General features: G+C 41.4%; 2 protein-coding genes and 1 pseudogene across 2 annotated transcripts; 1 reads left to right on the top strand and 2 right to left on the bottom strand.

Moving 5' to 3' along the window:
• Positions 1–51: 51 nt before the first annotated feature.
• LOC139411038 (synaptic plasticity regulator PANTS-like) lies at positions 52–3,337 on the bottom strand. The gene is made up of 3 exons (XM_071156829.1): positions 3,195–3,337; positions 1,268–1,435; positions 52–1,046 (listed from the first exon to the last, which is right to left on the bottom strand). The coding sequence occupies exons 1-3, from the start codon at positions 3,222–3,224 to the stop codon at positions 909–911; spliced, it is 336 nt and encodes a 111-aa protein (XP_071012930.1). The 5' UTR covers positions 3,225–3,337; the 3' UTR covers positions 52–908.
• Positions 3,338–3,747: 410 nt separating this feature from the next.
• On the bottom strand, positions 3,748–7,640 carry LOC139411028 (ubiquitin recognition factor in ER-associated degradation protein 1). The gene is made up of 12 exons (XM_071156815.1): positions 7,394–7,640; positions 6,811–6,943; positions 6,560–6,592; positions 6,335–6,456; positions 5,943–6,073; positions 5,764–5,836; positions 5,528–5,596; positions 5,346–5,414; positions 5,222–5,272; positions 4,994–5,082; positions 4,681–4,765; positions 3,748–4,521 (listed from the first exon to the last, which is right to left on the bottom strand). The coding sequence occupies exons 1-12, from the start codon at positions 7,394–7,396 to the stop codon at positions 4,450–4,452; spliced, it is 930 nt and encodes a 309-aa protein (XP_071012916.1). The 5' UTR covers positions 7,397–7,640; the 3' UTR covers positions 3,748–4,449.
• Positions 7,641–7,699: 59 nt separating this feature from the next.
• Positions 7,700–21,833, top strand: LOC139412361 (cell division control protein 45 homolog; annotated as a pseudogene).
• The last annotated feature ends 534 nt before the right edge of the window (positions 21,834–22,367 follow it).

The raw sequence follows: 22,367 nt of genomic DNA, 5'->3' as shown, positions 1-22,367 counted from the left end.
CATAGATCTCATAGGTTTAAATACAGTCTGTAAGTAAAACATACCAGGGTGTTAAAATAAAGGATTCACATTTGTTTTATTTGAAATGCATTTTTATGTATGCAACACTAGATAAGGTATCATGTGAAATAATAAAAGGCAAAGATCCTGTGTAACGGTGTTACAGAAACACTGGCCTCAATTGCAATAGGTAGAGTCTCTTTCCACACAATGACGAGACAAAAACAGTCAGACCATTGGTGGAAGCCAGAATACTGGATGGTGTGCTTACCCTTTTCCTAATCCAGTATCTCTTTTAGCTGTTCCCCAAAATATTATTTCCCAGTACACACATAATGTATGGAAAGAATGCTCAACACTCTGCCACTATCAATAATTTTGTTTTTGATTAGAGTAGAACTTTCTAGCAGTAGAGAACACCGCCCTAATACCAGTGAAGAAAATTGGAACTCTGGAAAAAAATCTACACCAGAGTGGTTTTGTTCCTGGAGAGCAGGCTTTTCCCCAACCAAGCCTAGCACTAAAACAACTTTCTAAACATGGTTTCAACTGAACCAATAAGAGTCAGGTGGTTAAGAGCATATTAGCTGGGACAAAAGCCTTCACACCCTCTGCAAGGGGCATATTCAGAAAAGTTCAAGAACATAAAGTAAAAATACATTGTGTAGAACATACATTCTGCCATGAACAATTATGACTTGTTCCAAAAATACTTGTACTTTAAAATTCTAGCTCTAATGTCAATGGATTGCTCTGAATAACCCCAGGACCATGGCTCCCTAGCCACAATCTCTACAGTTAAAGCTAGAATAATTGGTTAAGTTTGTGTAGTGAAACAGATCTCAGATGCCACATTGACCTTGGTCTGCCCATGATTAGGGCCATGGCAGTATTGACCCAGGGGATGGTTAGGACTGGGAATCTGGGGACTTTCCCTGGTGCAGGGGCATGTGCCAGTCTCTGGGCGGATCTCGTCTCAGGTCCCACACAGGGGTGAACTTCCTCTGCTCTGCCTCCCGGTTCCTCTCACTCTGCTGTAAAGACTCCTGCAGTAGGGACAGCATAAGAGAGAGAACAGACCAAGTTGGTTGGTTGATCTCTCACAATTGAGACATATTACAAATGTAGTATCCTGTACAGAAGCAAAGTGTAGTCAACATTTCTGGACCTTGATGGCAGTTTCCCTGTAAATACAGTATTGCTGTTCCAACGTTGATTAGGCCATTTCCCCTCACAGCAGAAATGATGATTGAGTGCTAAACTGTACCTTGGTCTCAGGGCATGGGTTCTTCTCCCACTCTCTACATGAGTAGTAGTCTTCTTTCCACTGCCCGCAGGAGGGGGATGTGCCATGGGCATAGTAGTTATGGAAACGGTTCCACAGGCTTTTGCAGTGTCTGAATTCACTCCAGTAGTCATCACAGGTCCGGGGCGGCTATGGTGGTCACATATCACAGGTAAATAGACATAAGCATATGACGTGATCGAGGTTAATACTTCTGCCATATTTACACTGAACAAAAATATAAACAACATGTGTTGTAAGATCCCAAAAATGTTCCATATGCACAAAAAGCATATTTCTCTCAAACTTGTTTACATTCCTGTTATTGAGCATTTCTCCTTTTTTCCAAGATCATCCATTCACCTGACAGGTGTGGCATATCAAGAAGTTGATTAAACAGCATGATCATTAAACAGGTGCACCTTGTGCTGGGGACAATAAAAGGCCACTTTAAAATGTGGAGTTTTATCACAACACAATTCCACAGATTCTCTGAGACGGTGCATGGTCTGACGTACAGTTTTATATGAACTGCGGGGAGCACGTCCTCCCACACCGTCACCGGCATGACTTTGATATTATTACTCAACCTGCACAGAGCGCGAGGAATATAATCCATACTTTCAACAGTACTGGCGGTCTTCCAGGTATTCGTAGAACCATAGTTCCATTCATAACTTCCAATGTGTCGCGCTCCATGAGGTAAATGGTGGTCACATCAGATACTGTCTGGTTTTCTGTTCCACGTTTTGTGGAACAATTCTTACACTGGTACATTTGAAGTCAATATTAAATTAATCATTGTTTATTGTCATCACGCTGGAGAGGTTCCAACCAACTCAATACACCATAGTACACATGTCAATCAGGAGCTCTCCTTGGGTAGACCCAGCAGTTTTCTAATATACAGCTATTCACAGACAAGTAATATTTGCAATATTTAGCATAATTCATGAATCATTACCGTTTTGTTTCATGTGACCGAACAATACGGTTTCATAACATGTGACAGACCAACAACATCTCTTGAGGTTTCTCCTCTCTAAACTGAGACCTTGAAACTGAGATATCTTTAGTTCGTTCTCAAAACAACATCTGGACGTACTGCCAAATTGCAGCTACTGATAGGTGTGATTTGTGGTCAGCCACTTGCAAGAACACAGAAATTGGTTATAAGAAAAGAAAACATTAAAATTCCCATTACACACGCCCCTACCTTTTTAAAAATGGTATCTGTGACAAACAGATGCATATCTGTATTCCCAGTCGTGTAAAATCATGCCTAATGAATTTATTTCAATTTACTGATTTCCTTATTTTTTTATTTATTTTATTTCACCTTTATTTAATATATGAACTGTAACTCAGTAAAACCTTTGAAATTGTTGCATTTTTTAAACTTTTTGCTCAGTGTACATAGGATGATACATGTACAGTATGAATCAATTCCTCGAGCATTGTTCTAAATTTCCTAAATGTGACAGCAGCATTTCATTGTGTTAGGGCTGTATTGCCATTTGATAACTGAAAAACTAGCTGGCGTTCCAGTATAATCAGAGTTCAAGAAAAACACAATGGTGAGGCGTTGACCGTCCACTAAACAACACCTATCAAAGTGCCAATTTACTAGATACTAACTAATCTATGGTTAATTGGTTATCTAGCATCGATATTCTCTCAAGTCGGATGATCAGTCGAGGGAAGAAAACCTTTGCTCAAATTCATGCTATCCCTTTCAATGTGGTTTTAGCTTGCTAGCTAACATTTACACTAGCCTCGAACAGCAGAGCATACTATCGAGTCATATAACGCTCGCTAGCTACAAACGAGTTACATTGGTGACTAGGGCCTTTAGTGAAATACGGCGACCTTACGTTATCATAAACAATACATGAATTTGGTACATTACCCTCCACATTGCTCCAGAATCTGCCATCATCACCTCCGTTGTTTTGACTTTTGACAAGAGGACGAAAACAGCCAATCAAGCACTGTGAAAAGGTCGTCACTAGTTACCTAAGACAAAAATTAATAAACCCCGCCTATTTATGTAATTCCCCTTCTTAAAATGTTATTTTAAACTTCACCTCAACCACAGTGCTAACCTTATCCATAACCCTAAATTAAGAGCAAAAAGCAAATTTTTGTTTTCATTAAAAAAAAATTACGATGACTTTGTGGCTGTGGTAACTAATAGAAAACTGAAAAAGCAGGAGTCCCACCCACCCACTTCCGGCAATGAATGAACTCGAGAACAAGAAGCTGATATTTGCAGAAGTATGCAAAGAAAATTATTCACATCTATAAATTGCTCTATCCCTTTACTGTGCTTATTACACACGTATGAATTACAATATGTAGCCATTTCAATACCTGCTGATACACATTAACTTTGGGCTCTATGAACCAAAATGTTAAAATCCTTCCACACACAATTATTTAAAGACAAAAATAAACAGAGATTTATACAGAGTGCACTTTATTCAAAACGCTGTACTTTATTTCAGAGTTGATCAATAAACAAAGGAATGGCTCTTATCCACCTCCGCCACTCATCACTCTCAAAGTTCGAGTTTAACAGGTTCCAATGTCAGAAGCGTTTCCTAATTAATTTGATACATATTCAAAGAAAAATCTAACCCACTCCATCATCAACAAGGGTAATCCCATTATGAGAAAACAAGGTAGAAAAATGTTTATATTCATCATATTGTAGCAAAAGGAAAGGGTAGCTGGCTTTGGCTGGGCTCAGACCAGCAACCCTGTACTCTAACCACAGGAGGTTGGTGGCACCATAATTGGGGACGACGGTAATGGCTAGAACAGCACAAGTTGAATGGTATCAAAGACATGGTTTGATGCCATTCCATTTGCTCCGCTCCAGCCATTATTGTGAGCCGTTCTCTCCGCAGAAGTCTCCACTGACTAACCTCAGTCCGAATAGCATTCGGTTTTTTAGAAGAGCTTTTAACATGCTGACCATGGACAAGACCGTTACAATATCATCAAAAGAAAGTAAAACCTTGCTGATTCCTGCTAAGGGACAGAAAAAATGAACCCAGCTCTTTTCATGACTTGCTTTTATTGGTTTCTTATGATGGATGTGTGGGTATGTAGAGTCTACAGTAAGTCAGTCAGTCTCTGCAGTTGAATACTGTAGTGCCTCAAGGCTTTCTGCCACCTTTCTTGCGTAGTGACTGTCCCTCACCAGAAAAGGCAATGAATTCTGAATCCTCCTGTAAATATAAAAGACCAGCTTTAGCTTAATGCATTCAAATTTGGCACATCCAATATAAACTGTCTAAATATGGCTTTTATACCTTTCTGAATTTCAGTTTTGCAGGAAAGGGATTGAGCGGTTTATTACATTTTACTTTTTTGACCATCGTACTTACATCCTCTGTTGTTTTCCTGGGCTGAGGCCTGGAGTTTCTGATGAAGGTGATCCTTCCGACCTTGTACTCGTAGTTAGGAATCCCTCTGTATGGGGACAGAGAGGGATTAAAGGTTAAGACCAGAGCCGGTGTCATCATAGCATGTCACATGTAGTTTTGCAAAATCCCAGGAACTTTAAAAGTTCCCAGAATTTTGCAACCCTAGTCACATATGCATTCAGGGAGATAATGCAGATCTGATCTGCAAATACAAAAGTGACAGGATATGGGGAAAGGGCTAGGGATTGGTTTTAGACTGGTCATAGCTCCCAACCTTTTAATGTCACTGGGATCGATGGGGACGGGGCTAGGCTCAATGCCTTTCTTTTTGCCATCCAGACGATTGCCTGAACCAGTGAAGGCCTATAGAGAGAATAAATATTCATAGATTCATTCATGGGTTAATTTGCGAATGACTGTGCATGAGATACAAATAAATGAAAGTGAACCATACAGTATGTGTATAAACTGCAGTAAGTAAGAAAAATATAAGCAAACTCACTCTGAATCTCATGTCCATGTCAGTCCAAGTGCTGGGGTCTCCTTCCTCTTCCTGTTGTGAGGAGTGATTAGAGTTCATCCAAACATACACCAGATTAGAAATATTAAATATGTGTGGTTCTTACTGTGGGCTCCTCTGGTGCTTTGTAACATCTCTCTGGTTCTTTGTAACCCAACGGAGCATCAAAGTCCACCTGAGAGACAACAACAGGTATGGCTGGGTGAGGTAGAGCTATTCGGTACCATAATCTAAGCTACAGTGTTGTGTCTCCATTTATGGTATGATAAACAGTACAGAGGATCTTACATTCATATCACATTCAATGATAGATACGGCCTTGTCTGGCTTAGTCTCCATCACTCGCAGTTCATAGATCTGAAATCAGTATAGAGAGAAAAAACTGGTGTTAGAAAGATAATACAGGTCAGGCACAACTGTAAGCCACACCTTAAATTTAGAAGCAACATTCTGCTGGAAAGTCAAATTCCATTACAGTTTTGCCTTGTAACCCAGTCATCATACCAATAACATTAAATAGTTACCTTTTCATTGTAGTTAATTGCAATAACATCTCCTGTGGTTAAGCAGGCAAAGTTTCTCAAGGCATTTTCCAACCTATGAGACAGACAAGCAGAATGTGAGAATAATTTCAGAGTAGTTTTTGTGTCTATTTTCAATGGCACTTAAATGTGCAGAGAGATAAGTCTATAACTGTAGCTACACTGCTTTGGGGTTAGTGATATCCAGGAAGTCTGGGCTCTGAGGCTGGAACTTGGAGTATGTTGCCACCATGAGGTTAACACTCTCCACCTGGACCAGGCCCCCTTCCTCCAGCAGGAGATTCTGCATCATCTACAGTGAAACACACAAACAGCCATGCTACTACAGACACACTACAAAAAAAGGGTCATGACCACAGAGAGCTGGTTATATGTGAGCAAAGATTTTAATGAGCGTGACTTATAAACCTACACGGTGTGTCCCTAATTTAAAACATCCTTTGATAGAAAACTTAAATATGGCACTAGATATATGCCAGGGGCTATGAATATGTTTATTAAAACCTCACCAGTTTATAAAAAACAAGTGTTGAAATAAAACAACCCTGCTCACCCAGTGTGGCAGGTAACAAATACCCTCATCTGCTACAAACTCCAAGACACCACAGTGTGTCATTCTGTCTGAGTTCTTGTTGGTCAGTTTGAACAACATGGGGTAGGTAATGTTAAGTCTGCCTTTGGGGGAAAAGAGTGAAGGGTAAAAAAACAACATCTTCTGGGTAAATGGCATTTGTAGATTAGAGTTTAAATCTGGATAATGTAGGAAAATTATACTTACTTAGTTGATCAAGTGCTGATGGCGGCATTATAACTATAAGGAGAAAACATTACAGTGATATGAGCACTGAAGAACACTTAGAGCAGGATAATACATACTACATTGACTGTATGATGAGGGTAACTGCAATCTCTCACTTGTGTATGGGGAACTGGTGCAAAGCATAGGTGTTAAACTCCATACATTCCTTGTATAGTTATGATAAATTCGAATGTATAATTTATAGAACAGCCATCACATAGATTACTTACTTTTTCCTCCTTTCTCGACATCCGACCGGTCGTTGGGACCCGCCAGCATGGACACAGAGTAGCAGCGGTATTGAGTGGAGAAGCGGTTTTGGAAAGCCCGTGGGATCGGGTGATCAAACATGTTGAAGGAAAACTGTGACATATATTTCGAAAAACAATTAGGCAGTATTGTTAGGTTAAAATTAGCTATTTTGAGACAGTTAGTTAGCTGGTTACTGCAGCTAACTTACCCTGATTTATTTTAAAAAATATATTTAATTTCAAACATCTTCATAACTACTAGCTAGCCTGCGTAATGTAAAACTAGATGACAAGTGACACCCTATAACGATTTTTTAAAGCAGTACGATTCACAAGTAAAGTAGTAAAGTATCTGAGCAAGGTAGCTATTTATTTAGTCTTAAATCGCATAGAGACAATGTGTCATTTTAGTTAAATGGCTAGCCAGGGAGCTAGCTACCGTTACCTATTTCCTACTCGCTAACGGTAGTTAATTTAGCTAATGAATTTCGAATGCGATGTTGTTAGTGTAGGTACTATTTGACAAAAGCAACAGTCAAAACCAATGTTATTGAGTACTTACCATGATGTGCTACTGTACGCCAAAACGTTATATATCAAAATGTATTGAATAAAGCTATAATAAATAGCTTATTTGTTATTCTTCTTCTATTAAATAGCTTATTACTGCTCCGGCAAACTGGCTGCTGGTTGAAACTCCTATGTTGTTTTCCGCTTAGCCACGATGACAGCAGGAAGTGACGAATATCACAAAACAAAGCATGAACAGCAATCATAATCCAGAAAACAAGATCACATCCTACGCGATTGGCTCACAGAGCTGGATGGATAGATACCCTATCCAAATTCGCACGTCAGCTGACGAAATTTAAACAGCCAATAAAACTCCACTTTGTATAGTTTGTGTAAAACTGAACAATAGAAATTGCATGCTGGTAGGTAGAGTTTTATTGGCTGTTTAAATTTCGTTAGCTGACGTGCGAATTTGGCGTGATAGTTCCTCAAGGAACTGTTGGGCATGCAACAAAAAAGCTCCTGGTGTTTCAACTTGAGCTCAAAGAACAAATAGCGCATAGCTATATATATATTTTTTTAATGAAACCTCACGAAAATAGTGTGAAATGTTTATTGCGGACATAAGAAAGGAATTCTACGACATTGTTGTCAACCAGGTGAGAGCTTCTGAAACTGAAATTAGCTTCCTGCATGCAAATTAGTTAGATAACGTTGACTACTGTAATTAGTTAACGTACTTAGCTAACAATAGAGAGGAGAGGACTAATTTTTCAGTCGGCTAACGTTAATTTGCCTGCTATTTTGCAACAAGTGAATACGATGTTACTTTTACAAGCTTCTGTGACTTGCATATTGTTATGTTTCTCAATTGCGTTGTTTTCAGAGAATTGCTCTCATGGTGTCATCGGATATCGATGCACTCTGCGCCTGTAAGATGTTACAGGTAAATTAGAGCCCTTTCGTTTGCTGTCAAATAAGTTAACTTTCTGACATAGCTGCACTGTTTGTTGTCAACTGTTCTGCTGCATAGTTGTGTAATTCAAATGTATTCTGATTGCTTCTTACACCACCCTCTACACAGGCACTGTTTCACTGTGACCAGGTCCAGTACACCTTGGTGCCAGTGACAGGGTGGCAAGACCTTGGCCTTCCTAGAGCACAAGGAGCAGGTAGTGTGACACTCCTGTCCAGTCCTGATAGCCCTGGAGTTAATCGTATGGTGTCAAATATGACTATCAAGAACACAAACATCTATGACAGGTGTGTTATTTGCTCTAATTTCAGTTCCACTATTTTGTCCTGATCAACTGTGGAGCCAATGTTGATCTCCTGGAAACCCTACAACCAGAGGAAGACTCCATCTTCTTCATATGTGACACACACAGACCTGTGGATGTAGTCAATGTCTACAATGACAACCAGGTGAGCAGTCAATGTCTATCTCCCAAATTACACCTTTTCTTGTAAAAAGTGCAAAAGTACTGCACTATGTGGAGAATAGGGTGCCATTTGGGACATAGTCATGGTCTGTTATTTAGGGTACACCAGTCCTTTACTAGCCCAGCTTCTAGACCAAGATTTATATTCTATGTCTAGCCGTATAACACTAGCCCACTTATTTACCGCCGTTTGTCTGTGGCTCTTTGGTGGACAGTTTCGATTCATAATGCGTTGTTTGCATCGCCTTGTTGTGCCGGGAAATAATTAAATCCAATTGTTGACCCCCCCCCCCCAAATCAAAACATTGATGTCAGTGTGTGCATGCCCCATTCTGCTTCTTGTCTGTGGCATCATGGCTCCTATATTGCAAGGCTGATTAGCTAGGACAAACAAGTGTGAGGAACAGACAGGTGTGCACGCAAAGCGAGAACACAACATGGAATGCATGTTTTGGTTTTGATTTGGAGGGTGGTGGTAGCATCTAATAATTGGATTTAATAGTTTCTTGTGCACTACGTGGTCATGTAAGGGAGGGCTTTTTAAGTACTGACTATGGATATACATTCCAACGTGGAACATTTGCCACTATACAGGTAGTCATTTGATTGTGAGTTCTCGAAAGCATTTGCTATTGGAATACAATTAGACCTTGTATTATTAATAAATTAAATTATTAATAAAGAGGTCTAAGTTTGGGCTAGTCGTTCACAAGTGGTTGATTGACTTTGGCAGCAGTTGGGTGACTTCACAGGAGAAAAGTCCTTGAGGATACTACCTGTGAGATGATAAAGAGCAAAGAAATTGTTGTCCAGATGGCATAACCACCATCAACCAGTGTTCTGAACCGTGCAAATTGTGCAGATTGTGACTTTTTTTAAAACATTTTCATTTCAGACGCGAGATCCTGTTTGACTATGAACAATATGAATACCGTGGAACTTCAGTGAGTATGGATTATATATTGATTATGTTGAAACTGGGTCCTCTCTATCTAATCCTCACAGTATCAATCAAAAGTTTGGACACACCTACTCATTCAAGGAGTTTTCTTTATTTTTACTATTTTCTATATTGTATAATAATGGTGAAGACCTCAACTATGAAATAACACATGGAATCATGTAGTAACCAAAAAGGGTTAAACAAATCAAAATATATTTTGGATAATTCAAAGTAGCCACCCTTTCCACATATGCAGAGCACTTGTTGGCTGCTTTTCCTTCACTCTGTGGTCCAACTCATTCCAAACCATCTCAATTGGGTTGAGGTCAGGTGATTGTGCAGGCCAGGTCATCTGATGCAGCACTCCACCACTCTTCTTATTGGTCAAATAGCCCTTCCGCAGCCTGGAAGTATGTTTGGTCATTGTCCTGTTGAATAACAAATGATTGTCCCACTAAGCGCAAACCAGATGGGATGGTGTATCGCTGCAGAATGCTGTGGTAGCTATGCTGGGTAAGAGTGCCTTGAATTCTAAATAAATCACTGAGTGTCACCAGCAAAGCACCATTACACCTCAACCATGCTTCACGGTGGGAACCACGCATGCAGAGATCATCAGTTCACCTGCTCTGAAAGATGAACGCAGCAAAGTACAGAGTTCCTTGATAAACCTGCTCCAGAGCGCTTAGGACCTCTAGACTGGGGTGAAGGTACACCTTCCAACAGGACAACGCCCCTAAGCACAAAGCAGGAGTGGCTTCGGGACAAGTCTCTGAATGTCATTGAGTGTTCCAGCCAGAGCCCTGGACTTGAACTTGATCGAACATCTCTGGAGAGACCTGAAAAAAGCTGTGCAGCAACGCTCCCCATCCAACCTCTGATGAGGATCTGTAGATAAGAATGGGAGAAACCCCTTCAAATACAGGTGTGCCAAGCTTGTAGCATTATACCCAAGAATACTCAAAGCAAAAACAGGTTTAGACATTTTTGCAAATTTATTAAAAACGGACATCTGGGCCACTCAAGGACATTGAGACTTGTCCTGAAGCGACTCCTGCATTGTCTTGGATATGTGCTAAGGGTCGTTGTCCTGTTGGAAGGTGAACCTTTTCCCCATTATGAGGTCCTGAGCACTCTGGAGTAGGTTTTCATCAAGGATCTCTCTCTGTACTTTGCTCTGTTAATCTTTCCCTCGATCCTGACTAGTCTTCCAATCCCTGCTGCTGAAAAACATTCCCACAGCATGATGCTGCCACCATGCTTCAACATAGGGAAGGTATTGGCCAGGTGATGAGTATTGCCTGGTTTCTTTCAGATGTGACTCTTGGCATTCAGACCAAAGAGTTCAATCTTGGTTTCATCAGACCAGAGAATCTTGTTTCTCATGGTCTGAGAGTCCTTTAGGTGCCTTTTGACAAACTCCAAGCGGGCTCTCATGGAAGCCACTCCTCTGTAAAAGGCCTGTCTGGCCACTCTACCATTAAAAGCCTGATTGGTGGAGTGCTGCAGAGATGGTTGTCCTTCTGGAAAGTTCTCCCATCTCCACCTCATGGCTTGGTTTTTGCTCTGACATGCACTGTCAACTGTGGGACCTTATTTACACAGGTGTGTGCCTTTCCAAATCATCATGTCCAATCAATTTAATTTACCACAGGTGGACTCCAATCAAGTTGTAGAAACATCTCAAGGATGATCAATGGAAACAGAATGCACCTGAGCTCAATTGAGTTTCATAGCAAATGGTCTGAATACTTATGTAAATAAGGTATTTCCTGTTTTTCATTTCACATTTGCTAAAATGTCTAAACATGTTTTGGCTTTGTCGTTATGGGCTATTATGTGTAGTTTGAGGAACATTTTATAAGGCTAACATAACAATGTGGAAAAAGTGAAGTGGCCTGCTTGTCACCCTCTGCTCTCTATCCTGCATTCTTTGTGTGTTAACCCCTTGAAACACTGTCTCAGTCTGTGTCTGGCCCTGTACCAACACTGGTCTCTGTATGAGAGTATATGTAACTCATACCTCCTGCAACTTCAAGCTCTGGTCCATGCACGGCCAGAAGAAACTCCAAGAGTTCCTTGCTGACATGGGGTATGCTACCCTCAAGTTTTGACTGTCAACTAGAATCATCTGTCAAATAAGCAAATTATCATTCTAGGGACATGCTGGACTCAAATTCTTGAGTATAATTTACTAATCAATTAGTCAGTGGCCTCTGAAGGACAAATGTCACTTCATCAAGAGTAATGAGCAGCAGTTTGTCATTTGATTCATTGATGATAATGGGTGGTTTGAATGATTATTAAAGATTATTTCTGTTTGTGTTGTCCAGCCTGCCCCTGAAGCAGGTGAAGCAGAAGTTCAACTCCATGGACATGTCAATCAAAGAGAATCTACGAGAAGTCATAGAATAATCGTCCAAGAAATACAGGTAAGAGTGTCTGTTTTAGTGCATCAATATATGGAAACACTTAAGTAAATGAGGGATACAAAGTGTATTAAAAGCAGGTGCTTCCACACGGGTGTGGTTCCTGAGTAAATTAAGCAGTTAACATCCCATGCTTAGGGTCGTGTATAAAAGTCCTGTGCATACCATTATTTTGGCTACCATAGCTATGTCCCCATAGGATGACATTGCCTCTCCACAGGACATGAGAAGTCACTGATTGGTTTGATGAGCATGAAAATGATGTAAACACATGCCATGGCCGTCCCAGTTACCGTACCTCAACCCAATGAACGCTTATGGGAGATTCTGGAGCGGCGCCTGAGACAGAATTTTCCATCAACATAACCACACCAAATTATGGAATTTCTTCTGGAAGAATGGTGTCACATCTCATATAGAGTTCCAGACACTTGTAGTATCTATGCCAAGGTGCATTGAAGCTGTTCTGGCACGTGGTGGCCCGGTGCCTAATAAAGACACTTTATGGTTGTGGTCAATTTATTTGACCAGTTACCTGTATCTGTAAATAATCCCCGGTATCAATGACTCTGGATTCCGTTGTCTGACTCTGTATATTATGAATACAATATTCTCCTCTCTTAATATACCCAAAATCATCATTTTAAATGCTCTTGTCACTGTTCCTTCAGTATGAAGGACATCGGTATCCAGACGCTCGGCGTTCACTTTGGCTTCAAGAATCGTTTCCTGGCCAATGTGGTGCACGCTGCTGTCGCCCTGCTGGAGAACACTGAGAAGGATGAGAGCCCTGGCGACAACTTCATCAAGGCCCTTGACTTCCTCTCCTGGTACATACACGTGCATCCATGCGCACACACACACACATGAATAATAAGCAAATACATCTGGATGCATATCATTAAAGAAAAGGTTTGCCCATCTTGAATGTTGTTGTTTTTGTTTTTTTGGGGTCTTTTCATGTGTATCTGAGTTATTGGAGTTCAAGCAGACAGAAATCCTGCCCGGTATGTTGTAGCACCGTGATAGACGCTCTCACTACACTGGAAGTTAATATAATACGACTTTTAGATTGTGAAAACGTCTATCGTACATGTCAGATTTCAATAGTGACTGATGTCATAACTCAGGAGGATGTCTTCTCTCGAATGAGCCATTGATACATTTTTGCGATATTCCTACTTCGAGAAATTAGTAATTTAACGCAGAGTCCAGCACATTTTTTATCCAGGGTGCATTGTATGGTGCCGATGCTGGAGGTATTATAGAAAGGATATATTAAACATTTCAATAGATTTCTATCTCCATACAAACGGGATGAGACGGGAGACTACCTACCTGAATTTGTCCAATAGAATCAAATTTTATTGCAAAACGTTTTGCTATGCTGTGCGCTAATGAATGCACCCTAGGTGTTAGAATGATCCCATCCTGATAGGTGTAACCTTGAGTGTCTCCATGGTGGCATTGACCTGGCTAAGAAGAAGCTGAACGCCATCCAACAGAGCTGCATCTGCACCAACCTCATACTGTCACAGGGACCCTTCCTCTACTGCTACCTCTTGGAGGTGCGTGTGTGAGTGAGATGCCACCCCTTTAATGCTCCTCTCCATCTCTATGCATGGCACTCCTGATGTGAAGCTGTTCTCCAAGCCCATGGCTTTGACTCTGCTCTGCAAGTACCTGCTCAAAGCCTTTGTACGCTCCGTGAGTTCCTCACTGTGTTTCACCTACCCACTGTCCAAGACCCCGTCTAGCTTTATTGCCCCTTGTCTTCAATTAGTTTCAAAAGAAAATGTGTTTTTAGATGTTCCTTTGGGGTCCTTTGCATCGCTCTTGCTTATGTCTGCCTATGCCTGTTCAAAGACAAGGAATAAGCGCTGTAAGCTACTGCCCTTGGTCATAGCTGCTCCCATGGATTTTGAAGGGAATTGTCATCGTTGTGGGCATCCCACCTGAGTCTGAGACATCCGACAAGAAGAAGTGAGTCCATAACGTGTGTCGGTCGTGTGCAAGATTACAGCACTTGAATGTTCTTGGTTGTATTTTGTGGGGAAACCAAAAATGACCATTGTAATTTGTTTCCTTTCATTTGCTCTGCCTTTACTTTCTCTCACCCTCTCCCCCTCCAATAGTTTCATTGGCTGTGCGTTTGAGAAGGCAGCAGAGAGCACCAGCTCCAGAACTCTCCACAACCACTTCGACACCTCTAAGTAAAATGTTCTTGTCATTGTATATATTGGCCACAAGAGAGCAGACATTACAGATGGAACCTGTTAGCTGTACACTTATTTTTCTTACACACAGTTCAATACTTGATTTTGGATCTCATCAGATACCTCAAGTCATTCTTACAGGTGTAATCATTACATCATCAGGTGTTTACCATTTCCCCATGGAAACAGACACACACGCATCATTACCTGTGTTTTCCCTTTGCAGTCATTGAGCTAAAGATGGAGGACAGGACTAAGTTTCTGAATGCTCTCATCACCCTGCTGTCCTAGGGCACACTGTTTGGGTAAAGTTCCTGAAAGTGACATATGAAAGCTGTCGATGCTGGAAGAGACTGACATTACAATTAGATTCATGCCCAATGTGATGAAGATCTCGATTGTGTGCTTCACCTCTTTTATTCAGCTAACAGTATTTCCAATGTTTTGTCTATTCAGCTCTGGCCAATTCCATGTGTATATTGTAAAAATAAAAAAAAAATGTACATGTTTTTAATCTCATGTAAATTAGTTTTTTTTTTCTTCTGTTGTCTTTATTTTTTATTTTATGTAACACTTAATAAATTATATTTTATCCACATATAATTGTTGAAGCTACCATCTACTAGGGTAAGGATACGTTTGGAACATTGTAGTAGGGTGTGTAATAAAACTTCTCAGTATGTGATATGGACCATAGAAACTGGGATGGTTAAACCATCTCCCCCAGTCTACTGATCTGGAGCATGGGTTAATACACGTTGGCCCACATAGCGGAATATAACCCCAGTTTCCTGGTTTTAGTTTGGGCTTTGTTCATTACTGTGCTGGATGGATGGGTGTGCTCCAAGCCCCGCTCTGTGAGCCCCTTATCTCTCTCTGATCAATCTGCAGCCACGACCCACAGAGCAGAGGGTGCTGGCAGTTTCACAGGAAAGGCTGATCTGCTCTCCACAGTGAGAGTGAAACATGTCAGAAGGCGCATCTTGCTTACTGAGCTCTGGTGCAGTGCAACTGAATGTTAGAAAGTGTATAGTTCTATTGTTTAGCATTTAGGTTCCTCTGAACACACGTGTGTACAGTTGAGGCCAAAAGTTGAGAATGACACAAATATTCATTTCTACACATTTGCTGCTTTAGTGTCTTTAGATATATTTGTCAGATGTTACTATGGAATACTGAAGTATAATTACAAGCATTTCATAAGTGTCAAAGGCTTTTATTGACAATTACATGAAGTTGATGCAGAGTCAATATTTGCAGTGTTGACCCTTCTTTTTCAAGACCTCTGCAATCCGCTGTCAATTAACTTCTGGGCCACACCCTGACTGATGGCAGCCCATTCTTGCATAATCAGTGCTTGGCGTTTATCAGAATTTGTGGGGTTTTGTTTGTCCACCCGCCTCTTGAGGATTAACCACAAGTTCTCAATGGGATTAAGGTCTGGGGGGTTTACTGGGATTAAATGTCAGGAATTGTGAAAAACTGAGTTTAAATGTATTTGGCTAAGGTGTATGTTAACACCTGACTTTAACTATATATATACACACACACACACACACACCAATTACTGGGTGGAACCTGTTTATTTTCTAGTGATGTTATTACCTAAAGTGAGCTTACAGAGACAAATTATTGTTTACTTCTACTTTGGGAGAAGATGGTCTCTTGAACTTGGCCACTGTGATGTGGGACTTCGCTGCCATGACTTCCCTGGTCAGGGTCTGGTTTCACTATTCCACTATTCCTTTACATTGTGAACTTCATCCTTATCAAGGAATGTTCTGGCGGTTTTCCTGTCTGCCTTTTCACCAAATCACAACATGTTTGTGCCCCATCTCAACACCCCCATACCCTTTTACCTTCTCATAGCCTCACCCCAATCTATACAGAGGTCACATCTCTCAGATGCCATTGAAACATGAAGAGATTGTGAATTCCATCCAGTCAATTATGGTATCCCTCCCACTGGCCATTCTTCGGGGGAAACATCACTCATGGTCTCTGTTGCAAAAAGTTGGGAATTAGCAGAATTCTGTGTAAAGACAAAGTTTCTACCTGGGTGAGCTTCCCCTGACATCTGACCAGGGTCCAATAGTGCACTTTATAGGGAATAGGGTGTCGTGGGATGCAACTTCAATTGTACCTCTCCAGTCCTAACCCATCTTTACTTCATCTCCAAACAATCTCCATCTCGCCATAATTTCATTCCACCTTTAAACCAAACCACCTCACCCCTCAAACCCCACCATATTTATTGATTACCATCTTCCACCCATCCAACCCCCAGTGATGTGTAACCACCGCTCTTTCCGCTGCTCTGTTCCAGAGGATTATGAAACACTCCCCTGGTCGGGTCGCCACGACACACACACACACGTGGCAGGAGAGGGGTAGGGTGTGGGACAGAGAGTATTAGATGACCTTACAGTCTCACACACTCGTGTTGCCTTTACTCCTTCGGGCTTTGCTACTTTGTTCACAGAAGGACCCCAGTGACTACTTTACCCAAGAGCACTTTGTGCGATTGTGTGTATGGGTCACTGTGTCAATACCATTGCAGCTCTTTATCTCTTTATTCATATAGTATTACATATTTGTTTATTGGTTAGAAAGACTTAAAGAGATGTTTGAAAGTTTTAGGGAAGACATTCAGGCACATTATATTTACAGCATGTCTCAATCACTTCTCACATATAACCCTCTCCATCTAAAGCCATTTCACTATTTCTCTTCCTCTTTCTTTCTCGATTTAACAATCCCAGATTCCTGATGGGATTAGCCAGGCTGGACGACCAGGGACAAAAGCCCACAGCTGACTCCTACTCCCTGTCGCCCGTCTCACCGAGTCACTGCTGAGGAGGGTGAGTGGGTTACACACACACAAATAAGTTGCTCTTCCCCAGTGCTGAATTTACTGAGCCAATCGTCACTAGCTCCCTCAAACTTCAGCTGGGGTCTACAGATGCCCTTTACATTTTGACCCTTAATCCTAGTGTCCTCTGACCTCTCACAGTTATAGGTTCAGCCTCGAAAGCTGGCATCACTACCCTCTTTCTAAACAAACTCTTGAAACAGAGTATAAATGTTGTGCATTTTTCTTATTTTTTATTTGGTAGTGTATCAATGAACCTGACTACAGTGCATGCTTTTTTTCTTTCCTTCTTAAAACCGAGATGCCATCGAACTACAGACCATGTTGGGAACAAAGGACCTACCACTGCTACTGCTTTCTGAAAGTCTAACCACCTACCCACCGTCATGGATCTGTGACTATACCAAATGCTTAGACACATACACGGCATGGAGAGGCCAGTGTCTTAGATGACTGGGCAGCCTCACAGAAGGCCAGACCTGAGGCCAATTAAAGCCTTTCACGAGAAGGGACACACTGCACTTCCTGGAAACCTCACAGAGTTGGAAGGACATTCTTTACACTATCCTAGTCCAGTCCTGAGGGCATTCAAAACAGAATCCACTGGGCCAAAACTGGTTGAGTCAACATTGTGTCCATGTCATTTCAACCCCAAAATATTTTTTTAAAGTCATCAACATAAGGGAACTTCATATTTCCTTTCACCCAATTTATAACCTATATGCCATGGTGACATTGTTTGTTGGTTTCACTTTAGTTGACAACTCAACCAAATGTTAATCAAAACTAGACATGAACTAACATCTGTGCCCAGTGGGAGGGTTTCAAACCATACTGTTTCTGCTACTTCGTACCAAGATAAACTTTGATAGGGGCTCACACACTCATAGGAATTATCTAAACACTAATTTAATCCTAAACTAATAGTTTGTTGTTTATTTTTCCCAAGCTGTGCTGTTGTGAGCATCAGTCAACAGAGAAAATCCACACCAGTGCCTGGAATAAGCAACACAGAGTTTCCTGCAAGATGCAATTAGTGTCAAAACAATGCTCTCCTCAGGATCCTGTGTGTGTGTTGTAACTTGTACTGATTGCCATTTCCCATGTAAATATGTGGGCCAACAGGCCCAGCTGATACTAAAAACAGCCTCGTCCATTAATTACAAAGACCTTGGGTTGACTACAGTCGTGGCCAAAACTTTTGAGAATGACACAAATATTAATTTCCACAAGGTTTTGTCAGATGTTACTATGGAATATTGAAGTATAATTACAAGCATTTCATAAGTGTCAAAGGCTTTTATTGACAATTACATGAAGTTGATGCAAAGAGTCAATATTTGCAGTGTTGACCCTTCTTTTTCAAGGGCAATCCGCCCTGACATGCTGTCAATTAACTTCTGGGCAACATCCTGACTGATGGCAGCCCATTCTGGCATAGTCAATGCTTGGAGTTTGTCAGAATTTGTGGGTTTTTGTTTGTCCCCCCGCCTCTTGAGGATTGACCACAAGTTCTCAATGGGATTAAGGTCTGGGGAGTTTCCTGGCCATGGACCCAAAATATTGATGTTTTGTTCCACGAGCCACTTAGTTATCACTTTTGCCTTATGGCAAGATGCTCCATCATGCTGGAAAAGGCATTGTTGGTCACCAAACTGTTCCTGGATGGTTGGGAGAAGTTGCTCTCGGAGGATGTGTTGGTACCATTCTTTATTCATGGCTGTGTTCTTAGGCAAAATTTGGTGCAAGGCAATAATGACGGCACATGTTTCCTTGCAGGTAACCTTGGTTGACAGAGGAAGAACAATGATTCCAAGCACCACCCTCCTTTTGAAGCTTCCAGTCTGTTATTCAAACTCAATCAGCATGACAGAGTGATCTCCAGCCCTGTCCTCGTCAACACTCACACCTGTGTTAACGAGATAATTACTGACATGATGTCAGCTGGTCCTTTTGTGGCAGGGCTGAAATGCAGTGGAAATGTTTTTTGGGATTCAGTTCATTTGCATGGCAAAGAGGGACTTTGGAATTAATTGCAATTCATCTGATTACTCTTCATAACATTCTGGAGTATATGCAAATTGCCATCATACAAACTGAGGCAGCAGACTTTGTAAAAATTAATATTTGTCTCATTCTCAAAACTTTTGGCCACGAATGTAGACAGAGTAGATAGAGGACCGCTGGCATGGCATGCACTCACACCTTAGGATACTCACTGTTTCTCCAAATTATGTGTTGTATGTAATTCCTGGGTTATAGTTTGGTTTACTTGATTGGTCACTTCAACCCCCCTCCCCCCAAATGTGGGTTCTTAGCTGAAAAGGTTGACAGACATACAAGAAGAGAGACTTCTGAGCCGACTCTGACATTCCACAACCTGCAGGCCCTCTCATTCATCTCAGCAGAGAGCTGTCAGGCATTTGTCTGGTCCGGCTGCCTTGTGGTTTCTTGGATGTGTTGTCTGTTCTGTGGCATGTTTGTTTCAGTGTTTAACAGGGTTGTTTTTCGTGTTGTGGCCTGATGTTGTATTGGTGTACTATACAGTAGGCAGACTGGTGTTGTATTGGTGTACTATACAGTAGGCAGACTGGTGTTGTATTGGTGTACTATACAGTAGGCAGACTGTTGTTTAGAATCTGTTCATCTATTCTGGATGATTGGTGGAGTGGAAAATTGGATAAAACTCCCGTTCTCAAAATCTTTTCACTCTATGTTAATATTTTGTAATGCAATTGATAACCTCCTCACTGGGGTCTTGATTCCTCATTCTAGTGTAAAGGAACAACATGTTGTTCCATCTAGATGACAAAAGCAGGAATGTCTTGGGTGGGATGTCAGAGGGAGTAGCCTCTGTTTTTTTTGCTGACAAGTCCAAAAACATCTCCAACACAAACACAACCACTTTAGGACGGTGTAGTGCAGGGTAGATGAGATTAATGATTTGGAATGAGTGACTTTGTCTGGCCCAGGTTTTTGTGTGTGTGTGTGTGTGGACGTGTGTGTGTGTGGACGTGTGTGTGTGGACGTGTGTGTGTGGACGTGTGTGTATGGACGTGTGTGTATGGAAGTGTGTGGACGTGTTTAACTATACTTGTGGGGATCAGAAGTCCCCACAAGAATAGTAAACAAACAAAACTTTGACCAACTGGGGACATTTTGTTGGCCCCTACAAGGTCAAATGCTATTTCTAGGGGGTTAAGGTTAGAATTAGGTTTAGGGTTAGGTTTTAGGGTTAGTGTTAGGAGCTAGGGTTAGGTTTAGGGTCAAGGTTCGGTTTTTGGGTTAAGTTTAGGGTTAGGGGTTAAGGAAAATAGGATTTTGAATGGGACTGAATTGTATGTCCCAACAAGGTTAGCTGTGCAAGACTGTGTGTGTGTGTCTCTCTCTCTGCGCGCGTTCATGAACATGTGTGTGTGCATCTGTGTGTGTGTTCATGCTTGAGGGATAGTAGTGTGAGACAACAACTAGAGAGCCCATAACAAGGAGTGTTTCACATGTGTGATGGAGCAGTGTTTAAGCCCCCTCTCTCCCATATTTCACATGTCCCTCCCTGTTCCGTTGTCTGACAGGAAGTCTGATCGTGCTACTGGGCTGGCTTAAGTCTCAGTGGTCCACAACTATCTAGCCATGAATTGTGCCACTTACCACTTCTAAAAATAGCTTATGTACTTGCTCATCAGTTAAGATGATAAACTCCCATTTGTCCTTTTACTGTAAGCATGGGAATGGAGTGACTGAAACTCTGTTTTATTGGAGACTCTTTATCTGGATGCACCTGCTTTGACTGAGTCATATTTTACTCTCTCTTTTTTTGTCTGAATCACCTTGTTAAAGTAAATCACCTAACCTTTTATTTATCAAAGATCTGACTAAGAGAGAAAGTATGCTCCTACCAGACTCCTTTATAGAAACTCCCTAACTGGGATTTAGAGGCTTGATATGACAAAGTATAATGTTTTGTTATTCAGAAGGTCAGTGGTCTTTATCTTTCCTTCTTTCTTTCCCCTCCCGCTGTATCTCTCTGTCTTTCAGTCTTTGTCTATTTTTCACTATAAGGTGTGCAGTGACCACCTGACCTTAATGCTTTGAGTGCTCCAGCAGATGTGAGGTGTCAGAGGGTGTGTGACCTCAGTGACGTGGGGGGTTCCAGAAAGATGAGCTCATGCGTGATCAGTAGAGGGAAGTGACTTCTCACTCCACAGGCCAAGGTTAGAGGTGAAAGGTCAGGTCATGAGAAACAACAACCCAGCCCAACTGCCAACCACCGTACTGGGTTAATGTTACCTTAAAGCACAGATTTTGGATCGGTTTACCCTCCCCAAATCCTAACCTTAACCAGGGGGTGGGGTTCAAAAAGAATCAGGGGACTCTTTAGCTCCCAGAACCCACCCCCTTCTCTTCGGGTCCAATCGCTCTCCCTCAACTAGGTCAAGTTTACTGTTCACTAAAATGGCTTCTCCATGTGTCAGAAACCATGATGTTTCCAATGCTACTGAGATTATTATATATATATTGTATCATTGTATTACATTGGTCACCTGTTTGAGAATGAAATGTGTTGAGATGGAGTAGAATATTGGTAAAGCAATATAAAAAATGTAATAAAGTTAATCTACATTATTTATCCCTACTTGTCATGGTTTTATCATCAACATTTTGGATCAGATTGGACTGTTGTTTTTTCCATGTGAAGACATTCCAAAAACGTTTTTAGAGAGAAACCATTTGTGATAGTTCATAAACACAGAAAGAAACATTCTTACATCTCGTACACATAGTTACTCATGCTTTGTTCATTGCTGAATCACTGGCTGTTCATAAATCCCTTCTCCCTGTCCCAGACAGGGGAGTGTGTGTGTGTGTGTGTGTGTGGGGGGGGGGGGGGTATGTCCACAGGCTGGGCCTTTATTAGGCTCATCCATACCACCACATTATAGATCCTGTAGCTAGGCAACTGCAGGTCCTAAACCATTACATGGCAAGGGCCCATTGAGTGACATTGCTGGCCCTGTTTGCTTCTTTTCTCTCTGGAATGGGGGTATTTTAAAGGTGCACCCTCAACTTTACACACACACCCTGGCTTCGTCGCCCTCTGTGAGGTGGCTGGAGGAGTGGAAC

The sequence above is a fragment of the Oncorhynchus clarkii genome, chromosome 6 (assembly GCF_045791955.1).
Source record: "Oncorhynchus clarkii lewisi isolate Uvic-CL-2024 chromosome 6, UVic_Ocla_1.0, whole genome shotgun sequence".
In the NCBI taxonomy this organism is placed as follows: domain Eukaryota; kingdom Metazoa; phylum Chordata; class Actinopteri; order Salmoniformes; family Salmonidae; genus Oncorhynchus; species Oncorhynchus clarkii.
This window is presented reverse-complemented; position numbering and strand designations above follow the sequence as displayed.

Excerpts from the sequence above, each read along its gene's own strand:
- LOC139411038 (XM_071156829.1), bottom strand. The coding sequence starts at position 3,224 with ATGATGGCAGATTCTGGAGCAATGTGGAGG. Across the intron at positions 1,436-3,194 it reads ATTCTGGAGCAATGTGGAGG|CCGCCCCGGACCTGTGATGA; the intron begins GTAATGTACCAA and ends TGACCACCATAG. Across the intron at positions 1,047-1,267 it reads ACCCATGCCCTGAGACCAAG|GAGTCTTTACAGCAGAGTGA; the intron begins GTACAGTTTAGC and ends TCCCTACTGCAG.
- LOC139411028 (XM_071156815.1), bottom strand. Across the intron at positions 6,074-6,334 it reads TTTGTTACCTGCCACACTGG|ATGATGCAGAATCTCCTGCT; the intron begins GTGAGCAGGGTT and ends GTTTCACTGTAG. Across the intron at positions 5,083-5,221 it reads ACATGGACATGAGATTCAGA|GCCTTCACTGGTTCAGGCAA; the intron begins GTGAGTTTGCTT and ends TTCTCTCTATAG.